This window comes from Prionailurus viverrinus, chromosome B3, assembly GCF_022837055.1.
Source record: "Prionailurus viverrinus isolate Anna chromosome B3, UM_Priviv_1.0, whole genome shotgun sequence".
Taxonomy (NCBI): Eukaryota; Metazoa; Chordata; class Mammalia; order Carnivora; family Felidae; genus Prionailurus; species Prionailurus viverrinus.
The window spans coordinates 30,041,383-30,062,063 of record NC_062566.1 but is presented as its reverse complement, the minus strand read 5'-3'; the positions used below and the strand labels follow the sequence as shown (position 1 = coordinate 30,062,063).

General features: G+C 39.1%; 1 protein-coding gene across 5 annotated transcripts in view; it reads left to right on the top strand.

Moving 5' to 3' along the window:
- LRRC49 (leucine rich repeat containing 49) overlaps window positions 1-18,819 on the top strand; it is a 149,730-nt gene extending 130,911 nt beyond the window's left edge. For all 5 annotated transcript variants that reach the window (XM_047863213.1, XM_047863214.1, XM_047863216.1 and 2 more), the window contains 3 exons: window positions 1,983-2,092; window positions 9,608-9,761; window positions 18,178-18,819. In XM_047863213.1, coding sequence (XP_047719169.1) covers window positions 1,983-2,092; window positions 9,608-9,761; window positions 18,178-18,381 — 468 coding nt within the window. In that variant the 3' untranslated portion in view covers window positions 18,382-18,819. The remainder of the gene's footprint in view (window positions 1-1,982; window positions 2,093-9,607; window positions 9,762-18,177) is intronic.
- The last annotated feature ends 1,862 nt before the right edge of the window (window positions 18,820-20,681 follow it).

Sequence of the window (20,681 nt, the reverse complement as noted above, 5' to 3'; positions counted from 1 at the left end):
TAGTATTATTATGATTATCTCTTAAAATTCCGGAGACCTCCTTACTGTAAAATGAGCAGTAATCAGGTTTGCCAGCATGGCGGTAACAGCAACTGTATTTCTCTGTAGCTTATGCACTACAAGTGCCTCTGGCCTAGTACTCCAGAAACCCAACACAGGGTTAAGAGGCTGGAGATCTCTGGGTCAGTGCGCAAGAGTCAAGTGAGATTTTTGCATCAACCACAGGAGGCTCGTGACCACGGTATCAGCTATCTGTTGAAGATGTAGGACAAATCTGGAATCTTCAGAGGACTATTAATTTCTCCAGCTAGTTCTCACGAGATCTGGTTCAGTCTTGTGTACTCTTGTGTACTCCCTTGGTACTTGCCCAGAGAGGTCATGAGTCATTGATCAGACCTCATAACTAGTCCCAAAGTTTTCCAAATCTGGAAAACTTTATTTTATTTTAGTTATTTTAGCTATGGATGAGTAATTCTTCATTAATGGCCAAACTGTTGTCCCCATTAACCTAAATAGTGTATTTATCCAGACATAGACCACTACTAGAAGTGTATACTAAATATTATTGAACCTTGAACTAGGAAGGAATAGTACAATATCATTACATTAAAGAGAGAAGAGTTAGAGCCAGTATAACTTATTCTGATTTAAATTTCCTTAAATGTCAGCTCCAGGGATACTGGACCCTTTCTTAAAAGTCTAAAATAAAGCTACTTATCTCAACCTTGAAAATATGTAATAATATTATATATCTACTTTTCTTTATATATGAGAGAATAATATTACTTGAAGTAGAATTAAATTGAATTGTGAGTGAGCATCAAGAAGAAAAGATGGCGTAGTGGCCTACACTGGCCACTAGGTGACTATGTGAGACCAAACAACTGAGTTGTCCGCTAAAGGAAAGATTTGAGGGAACAGCAGCCTCGTGAACTCCAAAGGTCTAGGGAAAGTGTCTGCATGGAGTCCTGGGTATAAGATGCTGGTGAACTATGGGTTTGTTTTTTTGGAAAACGCCTGTGAAGTGTATTACAGCTAGTATTAGTGAATGTTTTTATGTTCCAAAATTTCACTATACCAGGGTTTCTCAACCTCAGCTCCGTTGACATTTGGGACCAGGTAGTCCTTTGTTGTGGGGGCTGTCCTGTGCATTGTAGGACGCTTAACAGCATCCCTGGCTTCAACACACTAGATTCTGGTAGCATCCCTCTGACAGTTGTGATAACCAAAAATGTCTCCAGACATTGTCCAGTGTTCTCTAGGGGCCAAAATGGCCCCTGGCTGGGAATCACCAAATTTATATACACAAACTAATCATATTTAAAATGCAAACAAGCCTATTTTACAGTAAAGAAAATATGCCCAGATATTAATCCAAGTCCTAATTTTAGCTTTTAGTACTTCCTTGGTTAAGATAGGAATAAGCCCTCACAGAGAAAACCTGTGACAAATTATTCCTTGTGGAGAGAAAGGTAGACATAATTTTACAATGAACAGGAGTGTCTTTAATTGTCTAATGTTCCATCTCTCAGGAAGGGACAAAATTATTGTTATAGAAGCAAGGTATGAACAACACCTTTGCTTACCTTTGGCATGTTATTAAAGTGAATCTATTCTGTTGACACTTGAGAAATTTCCCCTTAAATCACTCTACTCCAAGAAGCTAAAGGATTCCTGAAAAAAAATTTCGTAAGGAATTTAAGGTGCCTCAAGTCGAATTCTCACGGAACATTGCTTTAAGTCAGAGCTAACTCATCACCTCCATCATCCTCCCATCACCATGAGCCGCACCTGTCATCTTCATTCCAGTTAAGCTCAGGGAAGAAAGATATGTCAATGAGAGCTCTCCTCTTACGGCCCCAGAGAAGGTACCCTCCTGGACTAAAAGAAAACACTCAAGCTAAACATCTCTTTGGAAATGTGTTAATTGTATCAAGCTAGATACAGTGTCATTTTGACCCATGTCCATTGTATCTCTTCAGGTGACGCAGAATGATATGATCATGGCTGAAAGGCTCTTTGGAATCCTAGCCCATGTAGCATCTTCCGAGTTACCCCAGTACCGTCTGATTTCAATTCTGGGTGATGCCAGGTAATCTTTAATTTCTATAATTTTAATAGAATTTCCGTTGCTGTAGAAAAAAGGAATAACTCTTAACTGCCACATGTGCATCCCACAAAGATTTATCCTAAATTTGTCTTGTGGCTAGCCCTCTTCAGCGTCTTGGGGTATAAAGATGAAGAAGACAAGATTCTTGCTCTTGTGTGGTTTATAAGCTAATAGTTTAAAGATATGTGTAAGCACTTATAATGTAAATGTTTCAGATGTTATAAGAGAGGAGTGAAAGAGTATAGGAAAGACCAACTTTAGTTTAGAAGAACATAACGGAAGGCTTCACAGAGGAGGTAAGGTTTTATCTAGCTCTTCAGGAATGCATAGTTTTTCAGGTACAGGATACAGGGGAAAGAGATCTGCAAAGGCACGAGGAATTGTAAAGAGTTCAGCATAATTGGAGCATGGGATAATTGTGAATAGTGACAGGAAATGAAGCTAGAAAGACTGTGGTCTGATTTTGAAACCATTCAAAACAAAAGTGAATATTTGTGCTTTGTAATTCAGCACAAGAATCATGTGATTAGATGTTTGTTCTAGAAAGGCTGCCATTTGAGCGGACAGAAATGGAAGGACTGGAGACCGATGAAGAGGCTAGTTATAGTTTAGGAGGGAGATTTTGAAGGCATGAACTAAGACAATGAGAATGGAGAAGGGGATAATTTGAAAAATACTTAGAAGAGGTATACTTGGCAGACCACACTGACAAAATGTGCATGAATGGAAGGAGAGAAGTGGGGGACGGTATGTCCATCATGATTCAGTTATAGATAAGGAAATTCACTCTGGTTAGAATAAGCAGAAAACAATTGATGTACAAGGAATTTGCTGTCTACAAAATCATTGGAAGAGGTGGGAGTCTCATGACTCCCAGAACGATACCACAGAACCAACCCACCAAGGAAACTGCCACCTCTGCTCGGGGAGTTGGCTAAGCAGGACAGTGGCACCCCGGTTGCAGCCTCCAGAATCATACTACTTCAACTACATTGAGGATCAGGAAGTTCCCCACTCCTGTCCCCAGAACTTGGTTGCAGAGCCATGTTGCCCTTCTGTAATTTGTGCCAAAAAAAAAAAAAAATGGGTATCTTGTGTGTTACCTCTACTTCCCCACATAGCTCAGTTCTCATTTCAGATCTTATCCAAGTGTGTCTGATTGGTAGAATCTAAATCCCGTAAAACACCTATAGAATCACTTGGGAAAAAAGTACTGAAGGAGGGACTGCCATAAAATGAACAGTGAATGCAAGAAATAGGAAGTATTGGGGGTGCCTGGGTGGCTCAGTCGGTTGTATGTCCGACTCTTGCTTTCGGCTCAGGTCATTATCTCACAGTCATGGGGTCAAGCCCCATGTCGGGCGTGGAGCCTGCTCGGGATTCTCTCTCTCTCTCTTCCTTTACCCCTGTCCCCCCACGCACATTCTCTCTTTCTCTCTCAAAAAATAAATTTATTTTTTTTATTTAAAAAAATTTTTTTATGTTTATTTATTTCTGAGACAGAGAGAGGCAGAGCATGAGTGGAGGAGGGGTAGAGAGAGAGGGAGACACAGAACCAGAAGCAGGCTCCAGGCTCTGAGCTGTCAGCACAGAGCCCAACGTGGGGCTTGAACTCACAAACCGTGAGATTATGACCTGAGCTGAAGTCGCTCTCTCAACCGACGGAGCCACCCAGGCGCCCCTCAAAAAATAAATTAAAAAAAAAAAATAGGAATCATTGAATTCAAGAAATGATGGTGTGGGAAGAAATAAGTAAAAATTAGAGCTGTCTAAAAATATTAATGTATAAGGAAAAAATTAATAATTGGAAGATAAAAATCCCAGAAATTCACAAAAGAAAGGAACTTAAACTTTGCTAAGGTTTTTTTCCCTTTGGGAGTGATAATAGGTACTAACTAACATCAGAAATTGATGGAAACGTACATGTTTAACTGTGTGTATTAAAATTTTAAGGACTACTATTAGGAAGAAAGGCTAGATGTATAGTTTATTAGCCACTAAAAAGAAAAAGGATTGGTTAACAAAAATGTGGAAAGGAAATAAACATATCAGTTAATAATAAATATTAATGAAATATTCCTATGAATAGGAAATTCTCCTATGAATAGATATTGGCTATCAAATTGAGTTAAAAATTGAGTTACATGTTGTATTTGAGAAATACCCCTAAAGAAAGCAATATATAAAGTTTGAAAATACAGGAATGAAAATATATAACAGGCAAATGCCAACAACAGTAACAAACAAATCTGGGGATATTAATATTAGTGATAATAAAATTGATAACACCAAAAGCTATAATCTACCAAAAAAGATGATAATTATGAAGCTTAATGTAACTAAGCTCCTAAATATATCAACAAATACTAGTATACATTAACAAATTCACAGTTATTGTGATAGATATTAATCTATTTGATCAGTAGACAAATAAGCCAAAATAAAAAAGAATATGGGGGATTTGAATAACTTAGTTAATACACTTTGTCAACTAAATATATTTATATTCCCAGAATATTATTCCAAATTCTGAAAAAAATTTTATTCAAACACCTATGAAATGTTTGCAAAAATTGGATACATATTAAACTCAAAGAAGATCTCCGTGTTTCCCAAAAAGCATACTCAAACAGATTACTTTCTGTAATCAGCATAAAATTAGAAAATAGTGAGCCAAAATTTACTCAGATGAAATTAAAAAAACAAAGAAACAGGAAAAGCAGTTACCCAGAAAACAAAATACAAGTTCCTTTAAACTTAAAAAAGATGTTTGACCTCAGAGTTACAGATAAGAAAATTTTAAAGCAGTGAGATACCTTTGTGGGGAAAGACTAAAAGTTTGATCACATACAGCATATGGAAACAGAATTCTTATACACTGTCCATGGTATAAGTTGAGGCAACTCTTTTACATAGCAATTTAACAATACCTAACAAATTTTAAATTTACAAGCCCTGTAACTTAGTAATTTCACTTAAAGGAATCTTCTTCAGATGGTGGTTTTTACATGAGCACAAATATATATGTGTAAGGATGTGTAAGGATATATATGTGTAAGGATGTGCAGTGTAGCAAAAATAGGAAAACTCACTAAATTTCCACTAATAAGGGACTAATGACTTGCAACTCTAAAAATAATTAGAGGTTCTGATATGAAACAGTCTGTAAGATGGCTCAGAAAATAAAAATGCAAGTTATAGAACACTTACATAGTGTACTGCAATTTATGAGAAATGGGGCATATGTTTCAAAGGTATCTATATGTTATTTTTAAATGTTTGATTTTTTAAAAAATGACTGTCTCTGGGAGTTGAACTGAGGACACTAAGAGTTGCAAAGGGTGTAGAAGTTTACTTTTCACCGTATGTCTATAGATACTGCTCGAATTACCTTTTTGGGTTTTGTTCTTTTTATTCTTTTTATTACCATTATTATTGTATTCCTTCTTTAAAAAATGATTTTGAAAAGTACTTTCTTTGGGATAGAAGAATAAATTAAAACCAAAGTCATAAATTACATATAAATGAACTTGATAACAAGAGAACTCTGTCACAGCCTGTGGGATGTTGCTAAAACTGTACTGAGAGGAAATGATATATCTTTAATATACTTGTTAGGAAACAAGAAAGATTAGAAATTAATGAATGAGGCTTTCAACTCAAGAAAGCTAGAAAAACACCAAAGTAAAAAAAAAAATGGAGGCAAGAAATTAATAAAGACAAAGCAATTTAAAAAAAAATAAGAAATTGAAAAAAGAATAATTGGGGGCGCCTGGGTGGCGCAGTCGGTTAAGCGTCCGACTTCACCAGGTCACGATCTCGCGGTCTGGGAGTTCGAGCCCCGCGTCAGGCTCTGGGCTGATGGCTCAGAGCCTGGAGCCTGTTTCCGATTCTGTGTCTCCCTCTCTCTCTGCCCCTCCCCCGTTCATGCTCTGTCTCTCTCTGTCCCAAAAATAAATAAACGTTGAAAAAAAAATTTAAAATAAAAAAAAAAGAAAAAAGAATAATTGACTAGTAAAAGCAAAAATTGACTCTTTATAAAGACCATTTTCTAAGGAAAATCCAAGAACTCAACCATTAAATTTTTTATAACTGATCAGATTATATACTAAGGAAACCAGATATTGTATCAACATACAAAAATAATTGGTATTTTTTCATTAAAATAATAAATTATTGAAAATAGTATTAGAAAAAGTATCCCATTTATAGAGGCAATAAAAACTGTAAAACATCAGGAAATCTACCTGACACAAAATAACTATGAAATAAACAGTGAAATTAGGAATAAAAAAAGTCTCTAAAAAATGGAGAGGTTTACATTGTTAATGAATTCTGAGGCTTAATAAAGATGTCAATTTATTTTAATGAAATCATAAAGTTACTAACTTTCCAATCAACAATCCCAGTGTGATTTTCTCAGTAAACAAGGTGACTTTTGTATCTGTTTTTTTAATATTTATTTATTTATTTTGAGAGAGAGAGAGAAAGAGCCCACAAGCAGGGGAGCAGCAGAGAGAGAGAGAGAGAGAGGGAGAGAGAGAATCCCAAGCAGGCTCCACACTGTCAGTGCCAAGCCCGACACGGGACTTGAACTCACCAACCATGAGATCATGCATGACCTCAGTGATAAAACACAAATGTACTAATTGTTCTGGTTAAAAGCCAAAGATCGTCATATTGAGTAAAAAATGAAGCTCAGTTATATGTTAACAAGAGACACATCTGAAACATAAGGTTCCACGAAGTTTGAAAGTAAAAAAGTGAGGAGTGCCTCCGTAGCTCAGTGGGTTAACCATCCTGCTCTTGATTTCTGCTCAGGTCATGATCTCAAAGTTCGTGAGTTTGAGCCCCACCACATAAGGCTCTTCACTGGCAGTGTGGAGTCTGCTTGGGATTCTCTGTTTCCCGCTCTCTCTGACCCTGCCCTGCTGGTGCATGTGCGTGCATGCGTGCTCCCTCTCTCTCAAAATAAATAAAATACACTTAAAAATAAATAAATTAATTAAGTAAACATTAAAAAAATAAAATAAAAAAGAGAGAAAAGATAAAAAACAACAATGGTAACCAAAATAAAAACAGAATAGCCATTGAGGACTAAATTGACTCAGGTGAAAAGCAATACTAAAAATAAAGAGAATCATTTCAAAATGATAATGAGTTCAATTCATTGCAAATGTTAAGATAAATTTACTAATTTAATATTTATGCACCTATTAGCATAGCCTTAAAAAGCATACAAACCAAAAATTGACACGACTGCAGCTCCACAATTACAGGGGGAAGTTTCAATATACTTTTCAGTAATTTTAAAAGGATATAAAATACTTGAGCACCATGAATAACAAATTTGACTTAATGGACATTCAGAGAGCATTGCCCCAACAACTGTAGAACACATGTTCTTTTCAAGTATACATGGAATATTTATAAAATTGAACAAATACTATCCGTAAGGAAATTATCAACAGATTCCAAAGGATTTACGTAGACAGTGTGTTGTGTTCACAATACAATTAAGCTTTAACTCAGTTACTCAGTGTTAACCAGGAAATTCCCATATATCTGGAAATTAAGAAGTCCATTGCTAGGGGTCTGGGTGGCTCAGTCAGTTAGGCGTCTGACTTTGACTCAGGTCATGATCTCACCGTTCAGGAGTTCAAGCCCTGCATCAGGCTCTCTGCTGTCAGTGCAGAGCCTGCTTTGGATCCTCTGTCTCCCTCTCTCTGCCCTTCCCCCACTCACTCTTTCTCAAAAATCAATAAACAAACAAAAAAACCTCACATTTCTAAATAACCCACAGATTAAAGACAGTTTTATAATGGAAACTACCTTGAACTGAAATATAACAAAAATACCACATTTCAAAACTTGTAGAATTGTTACAGTGACGCTAAATGAACATTTTAAACTTTGAAATGGCTATAAAAGAAAAGAATAAAGGCTGAAAATGAATGAGCTAAACATTTATCTAAACAAGTTAGGGGAATAAAAACAGTAAAATAATCCTAAAAGTTAAAAGAAATAATGATATTAATAACAGAATTAATGGAAAATTGATTATTTGAAAAGACTAAGTGATATAAAATATATATTTGCATTACTTTTGTAATTAAAAAATCAATAAATAAAATGTAGGTAAAGATATCCATGTTACTCACTTTCTTCTTTCTAAAAGTGAGAATATTATACTACCCAAATATCCAAAAAAAGGGCCCGATTAGGTAAATTGATGAATGTCACAACTGAATTTTATTCATTCATTAAATAGAAAATGCGTATTATATAGCATTGAGTGAAAACAAGCGCACAAAATTGGATGTTTAATAGGATCTTAACTTTTTATAAAATTTCATAGAAAAAGCCTGCAAAAAAATATATTGAATGTGAACAGTGTTGTACATATATATAGATGTACGAGCTATAGATTTATGGGTAATTTTTATCTATTTCTTTATACTTTTAAAAATGTGTACTCCTTAAAATTTCTAAAATTGCTGTGTTACACTTAAAAAAAATTTTTTAATGTTTATTTTTGAGAGAGACACAGTGTGAGCAGGGGAGTGGAGAGAGAGAGAGACGCAGAATCCGAAGCAGGCTCCAGGCTCTGAGCTATCAGCACAGAGCCTGACACGAGGCTCAAACCCACAGTGCTGCGAGATCTTGACCTGAGCCGAAGTCGGACACTTAACCGACTGAACCACCCAGGCGCCCCAACTGTCTTACACTTTTAAATTGGAAAAAGGAAGACAAAATTTAAAAGATCTATTCCTCTTCTCCTCCCAATCTTTAGTTCAGTTTGCAATAAAGTAGATATATCACTTCACTTTAGAGACACCTTAAGTCTGGCAGAAACCAGAAATCGACTTTCACCAGAGATGAGTTGCTGTTCTCTATCCAGGCTTATGGGTCTGCCAGTGATGCTATGAGCACTGTGTATGTTCTTCATAATCAAATGAAGTTTCCAGGTTCATTATTTCATATATTTCACTATGCTAACAGTTGGAAGATTGGGGATTTTGTTTATTTTGTTTTGCCTAAACTTAAACCAATATCCCATGCCATTTTCTAGCTATGAGTAATACTACCAAGCTGCATAATGGAATTAGGAACTATTTGTGTGATTTGTAAGAGATTACTATATGTTTTATGGAAGATAACGACTTAGAAACTTTAGCCTACTACATCTTCAGTTGTGTTGTTTTGTACTCCGTGATTATTTAAATTTTGTACTGATTTCTTTAAGGTAGAGTTTCTTTAAGGTAGAAATGGTTGAGACATGTTTATGTTGCTGATTGGTAGTTATGAAACAAAAGAATTCGGGTTGAGTAGCTTAATAAGAAGAAAGATTGGGGTATTGAACCAAGTTCAAATAAATAACTCAAACTCATAAAACGAACATTCCTAAGAGCATATGCTTCCCTCTGAAGTCAACAAAAATAGACGCATTTTAATAAATCTCACCAGTAACTAAATCTCTTTACTGTCTTTCTACAGAAAGAAGCAATTCCGGTATCTGCTAGAAACCAAAGGGAAAAAACCAGGTCTTGTCAATGAAGAAAATAACGATAGCAAAAGACTTGTAGGAGAAAACACAAACCGTGCTACGCTAAATTATACCACAAGAGACTTTTATAACGAACGGCTAGAGGTAAAACTACCGTCAGTCTTTGGAATCTGGTGCCTGGATATGTCCCACATGGCTTGGGACTTGGCAGTTGTACATTTCTCCCTTTAATCAGTTAAGATAACATTTTTTGTTTGTTCTGGAAAGCTATATACAGCTGGAGACAGTAGGCACCAAGGTGTTTGGAGGAAGTAGAGCCCACAGTTCCAGTATCTTTATTTCAGCAGAAAAAAAATGTTCAAAAGAATCTGTATCAAAAACCTAGACCAAAGTGGACCAAAGGTTCTGATCTCTTGGAATTAAGAGAAGGGATAGATAGGCTCGCTGTGAGTACTTAACTAGCCCATGTCGGATTGGCAGAGGGCACGGCAGAACCTCCATTCCTGTTCTCTTTGCTTGCGTCCTTGGTGTTTTAATTCTCTTCTTTCATTCTCCTGCACCATTAACTCCTGTGTCCTTAATCGTGTAATATAATTTTAACCTATCTTGTTCCCACTGTAGCTACTTAGCCAGGAAAACTGGAACTAATTCTTTACTTCTTTGTGTTCGGAGGTTTATTGGAGGAATACCATGTCAGGGTGTTGCAGGAGCTACAAAGAAGACAAGTATTCAGTGCCTGTCTTGATGGAACTCCTAAGAAAGCTGAAGGAACAAATCCTTTAAATAACAACAGAATGTGAAGATGCTGCAGGAGATTTTGAGGGGACTAAAGGGCACGAGAGCAAGACAGAGAGCAGGAAGCACTGATCGAGCATCTTTATGTGCAAGGCACATTTTATATATACATTTTATATATACATGGAAGTGAAATGGCCTGGCAAGTGGTTTTCAGATGTTTTTTAAGAGCTATGAGACTTTTTATTCAAACCATATTGTAGCTGAAAACCCAGTATGTCAAAACAAAGCAAAAACAGCAGACCAGCTGTTGTTGTCGAGGGAAAGGACACTTCAGAGCTTCAATTGACTGGATCTTCTATTCTTTTCCTTTCCTTTCCCCTCATCTCAGTCCCCTCATGCCCAATCCTGAAGCATCTCTTTGGAACCCATAGGGCTCTAAGGGTTACAGCTTGAAAATACCTTGAAGGGGCACCTGGGTGGCGCAGTCGGTTAAGCGTCCGACTTCAGCCAGGTCACGATCTCGCGGTCCGGGAGTTCGAGCCCCGCGTCGGGCTCCGGGCTGATGGCTCAGAGCCTGGAGCCTGCTTCCGATTCTGTGTCTCCCTCTCTCTCTGCCCCTCCCCCGTTCATGCTCTGTCTCTCCCTGTCCCAAAAATAAATAAATGTTGAAAAACAAAATTAAAAAAAAAAAAAAGAAAGAAAATACCTTGAAAACTCAATGTAACAATATTTTTATACCATCCTAAAAGATGTTCGGATTCTGCTTTAAACTCTCCTGACACAAAAAAGATTACTGCTTCATGAGGTGGCTCTTTATCTCTGAGCGACTCCATTGGTGAAGAAATTCTTACCCATGAGAAGCTGAAAGCTGCCACCTAATAACTTTTACTCCATGATCCTAGTACCACCTTATGTAGAGAAGAGATTAAGTCTCTTTCTCATGAAAACTCCTCAGATACTTGAATACCTTGAAGTCCTCCCTCCCTATAGTCATGCTTTCACTCATTCAAAAATCATGTCACACACTACTTGGGCTGTAGAAGTCACTGTCCTTATCCTCATGGATGTCACATTCTTTCTTTTTTTTTTATTTTTTAATGTTTATTTATTTTTGAGAGAAAGAGAGACAGAGTATGTTGGGGGGGGGAGGGGGGCAGAGAGAGGGAGACACAGAATCTGAGCAGGCCCCAGGCTCTGCTGTCAGCACAGAGCCTGACACGGGGCTCAAACTCACAAACCGTGAGATCATGACCTGAGCCAAAGTCCGACGCTCAACCAACTGAGCCACCCAGGCGCCCCAGGATGTCACATTCTAATGGAGGAAATAGACATCCACAGGGATGATTATAAATCAGTATATCAAGAGAATGGAGGAGGGTTATCTTATCCAGGTCAAGGGAGGCTTTCTAGAGAAGAGGCTTCCTGATCTCAGTCTTAAATGATAAAATGTAGCTATATGCAGAGGGAAAAGGACAATTCTGAGAAATAGCACACTATGAATAAAAGGCATTAAAAGCGTAAAAAGACAAGGAGAGAGCCAGGAGCTACGAGCAGTTCACCCTTCAGAAGCACAGTGATTGAGGTAGATGGTGTTAAAAGAAGAGACTACAAAGGGTAGTGAGAGGACTGTGTGAAAGGACTGAATTTAATCTTGGCACAAAAGGGGCTTCCTGATGTGGCCAAAAGAGGAGAATGAAAGCCAAACTGGCAGGATTGTGAGTCCTTTTCTTGAAGGCACTTGGTTCCATGAGTCAAAAATTAACACTAATTTCAACAAAAGACATTTAGAAAAATGTTAAAGAGCTGCATGCAAAACAAGAACAATGTCATAGAGAGATCAACCAACTCTATAAAGAATAGACAATTCCAGTGATTTTTAAATTGTTCAAGAGTATTGAAAAAGAAGGAACACTTGTGCTGCAGACAACATAACATTCCATCTAGAACCTGCCAGGATTGCGCAGAAAAAGAAAAGCCATACCAGAAATCTAAAAACATTGATGATACAAAAATCCTTTAAAAAAGGAAGGGGAGTGTGGCTGGGTGGCTCAATCAGTTAAGCATCCAACTTTGGCTCGGGTCATGATCTCACGGCTCGTGAGTTCAAGCCCCACATTGGGCTCTGTGCTGACAGCTCAGAGCCTGGAGCCTGCTTTGGATCTGTGTCTCCCTCTCTCTCTTCCCCTCCCCCGCTAGCGCTCTCTCTCTCTCTGTCTCTCTGTCTCTTTCTCTCTCTCAAAAATAAATAAAAACATTAAAAATTTTTTTAAGAAAAGGAGGAGGAGTATCAAGGGGACTATAGCAGAACATTAAATGAGTAACAGAATATACAGCCAAGTGTGGTTTATTCTAGGAATGCAAGGAAGATTAAATACTAATAGATTGATAGATCTAAGGTGAAAAGTTAAGAATACTTCTGTAGACATTAAAAAGGCATTTCACACAATTGAACATCTATTCTTAATTTTTTTAAATCAGCAAATAGGATAAATGGAAATGGATAGCAAACATCCTGCTTGATGGGGAAACTCTAGAAACATTAGCATTAATGGCAGGCAAAATTCTGACTAAGATGGTCTCCGTGATTCCCATCCCCCTGGTATCCACACTCTGATATCATCCCCTCTCTTTAGTGCAGGTAAACATGTGATTTGCTTCTAACCAATGGAATGTGGCAAGGGTAAAGGGATTTTGCAGATACAATTAAGGTCTCTGATCAGTTGGAAAGGGAGATTATCCTGGGTAAGCCTGACCTAATCAGGCAGGTCCTTTAAAGGAGGATTCAGTCTTTCCATAAGAGATTCTACTGCTGGCCTTGAAGAAGTAAGCCACCATGCGAGAGGGTAAGATGGCCAAAAACTGCAAGAAGCTTCTAGGAGCTGAGAGCAGCCCCCTGCTGGCAGCCAGCAAGAAAGTGGGGCTTCAGTTCTACAACTGCAAGGCGCTGAATTCTGCCAACAATCACCAAGATTTAGAAGAGGACCCAAGCTTTAGAAAGGAACACAGCCTGGCCAACAGCTTGACTACAGCCTTGTGAAGTCCTGAGCAGAGCACCCGGCTAAGCTGTGCATGGACTCCTCGTGCACGGAAACTGAGATGATAGATATGTGCTATTTTAAGCCACCAAATTTGATGTAATTTGCAATAGAACCCTAATGTACCGTTGAAGTCAGCTTCAAGACAAGGATGGCCAATATCACCATTATTATTTATCAGTACAGACAATGCAAAGAGGCAAGAGAAAGAAACTAGTGGTAACTTGAAAGGAAGGAAGAACCGAAAACATATAAGAGTAAAAGTGGGGAGAACTTACCTTAACAGATACCAAGTACTGTTGTAAAGCTGTAGTAATTATGGCAGTGTCAGAATAGACAAATAGACCTGAGAATACAATCGAGATCCAGAACTATCCCGTGTATATGGAATACATATACCCCATGTATATGGGGATCTAGATAGGAAGTATTATAGATTAGTACAGTTTAATAAATGCTAGTTAGGAAATTGAGTCTCAAATCAGAACTACATATTGAATCCCTGCTTTATACCATGCAACAAAAATTAACTCTAGATCAAATAAAAACCCAACTATGAAAAGCAAAACTTTAAAGTTATTATTGAAAAAATAGGTGAAAATCTGTATGACCTTGACCGGGTGGGCTATGATTTTCTAACACCTGCAGGACACAAACAAGAAGAAACAAATGTCATAAACTTGGCAATCAAGGTCATTGTTGTAGGTTTCTAACAGGAGTGGTTTCAGTGGAGTCATATAATCAGAGTCTCAAAGTGGTTTAAGGAGTAAATAAACAACCAAGAATTAAAAACAGGGAATGTTGACTCCTGTTTTGAGAAATGTCAAAGGGAGAAGAAATCTGAAGCCATATAATATTTTGTACAGAACACTTGGCCACTTGGAGACCTGGATTTGAGCCCCTGATTCTACCACTTACTACCTGAAAGACCTTGCCCTAGTCCCTTAATCACTCTCTTGACTCACAACCTAGCATGCTTTCACTTATAAAACCTTATATACCCTCCTTCTTACCTTTGAAAAATATTGAAATCACTGCAGTACAGAGTGCTCAGTCTCTCTCTTCCGTGGGTCCTGAGTTGTTGAGGGAATGAATTGTAGTGAGTGCCTCACAAGTCAGGGTAAGCAAACCCTTCCATTATACATATGACACGTATAATTATACAGATGACGCGTATAATTCTGTTGCCTGGTAGCTGTCCATCCTTTCTCCTAACTTGTTCTAAGAAAGATTTAAGACCAACATAGAATCAGACAGCTGGAAGGAATGAATGATTCCAGTCCGGTTCTTAGACAGATGAGGAAAACTGCAGACTCAGAGGAACTACTCGGGACTGCACGGTGAGTTACTGCCGGCGCTGCCTCTAGAACTCAGACCTCCTGACTCCTGACCTTGGACTCTTTCACAGTAAATCATGCTGCTTTCTGAAATCTTTCTGACCACCCAGCATAAAGGGCTCTCTCTTCTCTGAACACCGACTATATTTGTTGTCTAGACAATCTCATTCAGCACTCACTTACGGTTTACTATTTCTCAGTTAGCTTTTCCTATCGTGGGCCCGTCTCTCCAACCAGCCTGCAGGTCCTTCAAGGACTAGATTAGAGTTTTCTCTAAGTAAGTGTTAGTAGATGATACCTAATCCTGAGCAAGCCCCTCAACTTCTGTTGACCTCAGTTTCCCATTTATGGAATGGAGATATAGCTTATATCCTAGTACAAGTACCGTTAGAGCTAAAATGGCTCTACAGCAAATCCCACTCTTTGACCTACTTTGTTTCCAAACCATCTTCCTGACAACAAAATCGTAGTCCAGTGAAATAAACAACATTGTTTAGGGTTCATCTCATCAGGATTGAACTTGTATAATACTTGCTTTATGAACCCCACAGGGATATTGTGGGAAAGAAAAAAATAAGTATATGAAAGCATTTGAGAATGGAAAAAGCATTATTCAAAGAGCAATAACTCCTTGACGGGTCAGGGCAAGAGAGGTATCTCTAATGTGCTTTTAACAGGATCATTCTGGACAGGCAGAGTGAGCCGCCCTGGCAGACCCCTGATGAGTATAGAGCACACTTTATGGAGATGCGAGTAATTGGCTTGGAGCAGAGAAGAAATGATGAAGTAAAACTGCCTTCAAACAGTTACTAAATTAAGGGTTATTATGGCAGATACAATTCTGTAGCAACATGTCTATAAAGAAGTAATGGAAAGGAGCTATAGCAAGAAATTTTAAAACCAAAAACTGCACTATGCCAATTATGAAAAGTTTAATTTGTATTTTGTATAAATTATTTAACAAAGTATGTCATATAAAAATTCTTTAAATTTTTGTTATCCCTACGTTACCATGGTAACTTTCCAGTTTTACTGCTAGAACTTTTCTTCCTTAAAAGACTCAAAATTGTGTTTTAAGAAACTTAGCAATGTGTAAAAGAGGCATTCACTAAATACGCTGTGGGCCTTCTCGTCGTGTAAATGTATTGCACGTTGTAAAATATTGCTCGTTTCGGCTAGTGATCGATCTCCAGTGATTCACACTTGTCTTTCTCCTTGGTAGTCCCTATGTAGCCCAGATTTACTGAGTGTTAAAAGGGAACAGCTCAATGCTGTTCTCATCAACAAGCTAACTTAGTGCAGGTGACTAAGTCCCAGACCATATTTCAGAGTTAGAGAAAGTTAGGTTCCTCGGAGAAGTAGCCAGCTGGAACCATTTGTTATTTATCGCCCATCACAATCTGTACACATTTTTATGAGAGGTCAACTCGTGACCAGTTGTTTTTAGCATATGAGCTAAATCAGGTCGGTATGCTGACCCCTGAATGGTGAGTGATTATTTGGAGAACTCATACATGTCATAAGAAAATTTCTAAAATATGTCTTTGTCAGGGAAAGTTGGCGACAATTGTGATTCGTCATTAACTTATGTGAATTAATGAAGAATGTAAAACATCTTTGGTTGTTTTAAAAATTGTAAACATTTGGAAAAGGAAGAGAAACAGAACAAGGGAGGAAAAAGCACTTGTCATCTCACAACCCAAAGGCAATGTTAATGATACTGGAGTATATTTTCTTCCCAAAATTTTCCGTATACTTTTTCTGACGTTTTCTTGAAAATTTCGAACGTACAGCGACGTTGAAAGCATTTTACAGTGAACACCCCTACCCCCAGCCTAGAGTCTGTCGTTAACATTGTACTACAGTGCACGTGCTTGTCTCACACCTGTACGTTTCCCCATCCTCTCTTTACCACCAATACACCTTACAGTGTTTCATTCATTTCAGAGTAAGTGCAGACCTTAGCATGCTTCTTCCTAAATATTTCAGCCTACATATCATTTAGAGTTCAGTATTTTACATAGTTTCTTCTTCTGAGGTGAAACTTACACACAAATCTTAGATGTACGCTTGCCAAGTTTTGACAGATACATACACGTGTATAATGCAACCTCTTTTAAACCTCAAAATTTAATTTTGTTTTTTCCATTTAACATTGTAGTGTATTTTCCTTGTTATTGCAAGTCCTTAGGAGTATAATTTTAATGACAATATCTGTTCATATACATTTTTTAATGTTTATTTATTTTTGAGAGAGAGGGAAAGAACAAGCGGGGGAGGGGACAGAGAGAGAAAGAGAGGGGGACACAGCATCGGAAGCAGGCTCCAGACTCTGAGCTGTCAGCATAGAGCCCGACGGGGGGCTCGAACTCACAAACCGTGAAGTCATGACCTGAGCTGAAGACAGACGCTTAACCGACTGAGCTACCCAGGCACCCCTGTTGATACTTTAAATTTAACTCTTTAATTCATCTTGAAATTGTTTTGGTATTTTTATGAGTTGGAGGTTTGAGTAGATTCTTTTCCAAGAAGCTAAGCCCATTGTCTCGTTGACATTTATTATTTCTTTTCTCTTTCACTGACGTGAATTGCTTTCCTATAATTCTGACTGTCTGATCTGTTCCATTAATTTTTCCATATGTATTGTGGCACTTTCCATCATAATGCCTCGATACTTCTCACAAGTATTAATAGCCAAAATAAATGTTGAATTCTTATATTGAAGAAAATGGGTTTGTTTCAGCCTCTGTTGTGAAATTGGGGCCCAGTGCCTGAGTAGCCTCGGGCCCAAAGCTTCTCTATGGTGTTTTGGACCCAGGTTTTTCACTTGCAGGCTTCCAGACCCAGAAGTTGAGTGGGAGCACTGTTTCTCTCAAGGCCAAGTTCTGGGTCCCTGGCTTGTATATATAGCTCCTCTTCCTGCTTGTACACGTTCTCCCAACTTTGTCCAAGTGGTCTAGGCTAATAAATCAGTGTAGTACCACTACACAATTTCTTAAAATACAGACTAAATTCAGCATATGGGTATTTCAAGTATGTATATGGATATTAACTAACCTCATACCAATTAAGATTGTTGGTATCAGTGCCATGATACATTTAGCACCACAAGCCATGAACCTCTGCATTCATCTGTCTTATGTGAACTAACCTGTCTTAACTGAGAAAGGAGAAAGTCTACCAACAGAGTGATCGCTGTTACCATCTGAGTGATTCCGATCAAAATCCACTTCCAACAGAGCTGCCCACCAGAGGTAGGAGTGGACTGGGAAGTAGAGAACTCCCTACTGCTGGCTTTACTCAAGCAGGGCTTTGTGTCAAGAGTGTCTAGGAAAGCACTCCTGCTCCGAAGGATGAGGCTCAGAACAGATCATTTCAAGTTAGTCTGGTTCAGCCCCTTGTTCCTTGGCTCTTGGGTTATAACCCCATGCACCATTTTTTTTTAAACAGGAAATAAAGGAAAAAAAGAAATTCTGCAAGATGTATATGGAGGACCTTGTGAAGGAAGCCACGGACATCAACATGAAGAACGAGGCTCTGCAGAAGCTCTGGCCGCAGATGTTCATCGAGCTTGTTAGGGACGCAGTCATAGAAATCCGCAATAAAAACTCCTATATGAAGCTTTGCCTACAGCAGATAACTGACCAAAAATAGAAATGGCTTGTAGTTCCAGTTGATTTTAGCAGCTCTGTGTTTTTGAAGGTTGAAAATAAGTAAGTTAAACATGTTAAAACGACACTGTGCTGCAAACTGCAAAGACTAGCATCAAAGCATTATTGCCTACTGTTCTCGTAGCTGAAGGTTAGGAAGGAAGGAAGGAGAGAGAGAGAGAGCGAAAGAGGATTAGCTTCATGTGTAAGCTGACCAAGCCACCTTTGGGAACTAGGCAGTCTCTAGAGATAGCTGGGCCTTGAGTTGGCACTGCGTCTGCGGTTCTTGCTTCGACCGGTGCCCCTGCTCTAGCCCAGAGCACGCAGCGTGCTCGCTCCTGCTTCGGCATCGGTTGCTTCTACCTACCCGCAGCTGATAGTTTCCAGTTATTTGCCTTTTTATTTTATGTCATGATTTCAAAGCCAAAAATATGTTCTTTTTTATGAGTGAAGAATAAACTTACTAATAAATTAGTAAAAAAAAAAAATCGTCTGTTTGCGTCCTTCCTCCAGTCAGAATTGTCATATTTATTTTATGTTCCTTTTGAGCTGAGTAGGAGCCCTTCTCTTCACTTATGTAGGAGGAGGCGCCATTCTTCCAGGGATGCGTCCTCAGGGCACCACCGGGACTCGTGGGCTCACTGTGGGCAGAAAATATGAAAATGAGTACAACGGGGGAAGGAAGAAAATGCTCTGTCTGAAGGAATCCCAAGCCAATGTAAAATGCAGTGACAAATCAGTAAGTCTGCTTCTCTGAAAGGTGTTTCTTTCTGTTGCTAGCCACTCTGGGGGCTCTTTTTTTCTGGTAGGCCTGTGTACCTGTACCTCAGAAGTATTAGAAACTCATGGGTGAAAGGTTCTAATTTTTCTGATTCCATTTGAAGTTCCAACAGGTAACTAAGACCTAAGCAGGGGTTTGCCCGAGTTCATGCTGGTGAGGAGGCTGTTGTGAGCCCATTACCATAGCTGGAGATCATACAACTTCAGCAAAACAACCTTACAGGTCAATAAATTGGAATTCTCCAGTTCGCTCAGATTTCGCCTGGCAGGACCACCAGGATGTGGGAAAACAGCGGAAGTTACAGGATGACAGAGATACAGATGTATTCCAGAGTACATACAGAAATGCTTGGAAGGAAGCTAGGTAAGTTGTTTGTGCAGTTCTGAGAAACACCCACCTCCTCAAGAGCTCGCCCAAGAGGCAGTGGTCAAGGTTAGATGGTTAGCATGATGTTTCAGAACGTGACCTTGTGAGTCATGCTGTCCTGGGTTTGTATCTTGGTGCTCAGGCTACCAGTTCACTTGCCTATGATCTATCTGAACCACGCCTGCCTCATAATACTACCCAGCTTATAACAGTGTCGTGAGGAGCAAATGAGATGAAGCATTCAAGGCATGTATAATAATACCTGGCACACAGTGAACACCAGTAAATGAAGCTATTCTTCTAGAAACAGACTGAACCACAGAATGGGTGCTCCTGGACGGGAACAACTATTAGGGTTTCTTGATGCTCCTGCAGTCTCTCAAAATTAAAATCTGAACCATCTCTCATCTGGCTGGTAAAGGGTGATTTCTCTCCGGGGAGGGGGGGGGGGTGTCTATCTTGTTTGATATGGAAATGAGATCCCACCTAGCGGGTGATGTTGAGAAGAGAAACAAAGATGTCTTGTTCACGGGCTTTTAGTAGGTAGGGAAGGCCAGAGCTTGTGACACCTTGGGCATGTGGGGAGCTTGCTCACTTGAGGTTTTGCAGGTGAATGGCCTGGCTGTTTAATAAGTCATCTGTCTGGCTTCCTGAATGCTGCCTCTTCTCCCCTGGCCCTCCCATCCCTGATGCTAAAGGCATCTGACCCTCATATTCACATGCATTCTTGGCCCTCCCCGGTTATTCTGGGAATTTAAGAACCTTGGGTCAGCACTCAGTGGCTTGGCAGCAAGCCTGCAGCACAGGGGCTCTACCCAGACCTTGTGCTTCAGGCCTAGTCATAGGGTTTCTGTCTTGTTCCTGAAACCAAATCTTTTTATGGCCCAGCTTTAGTCGCTTGGTCTCTCATCCCGTTGTACCTGAGCTCTCTCTTGTCTGCCCCCACTATCCACACTGATTGATTTCTATTTCTTGAATCCTTATTTTGCCTGGCCCCAAACTCCCAATGGCTGTGTCCTCCCCTGTAATTCTTATCCCCTCCAGCTCAACACCCCCCCCCCCCCCCCCCCCCCGCCAATCCATTTTGCTTACTGGAGTTCCTAGGTGTAGATAATCCCCAGATGAAAGGACAAGAGGACCCGAGTCTACTGGGTCTG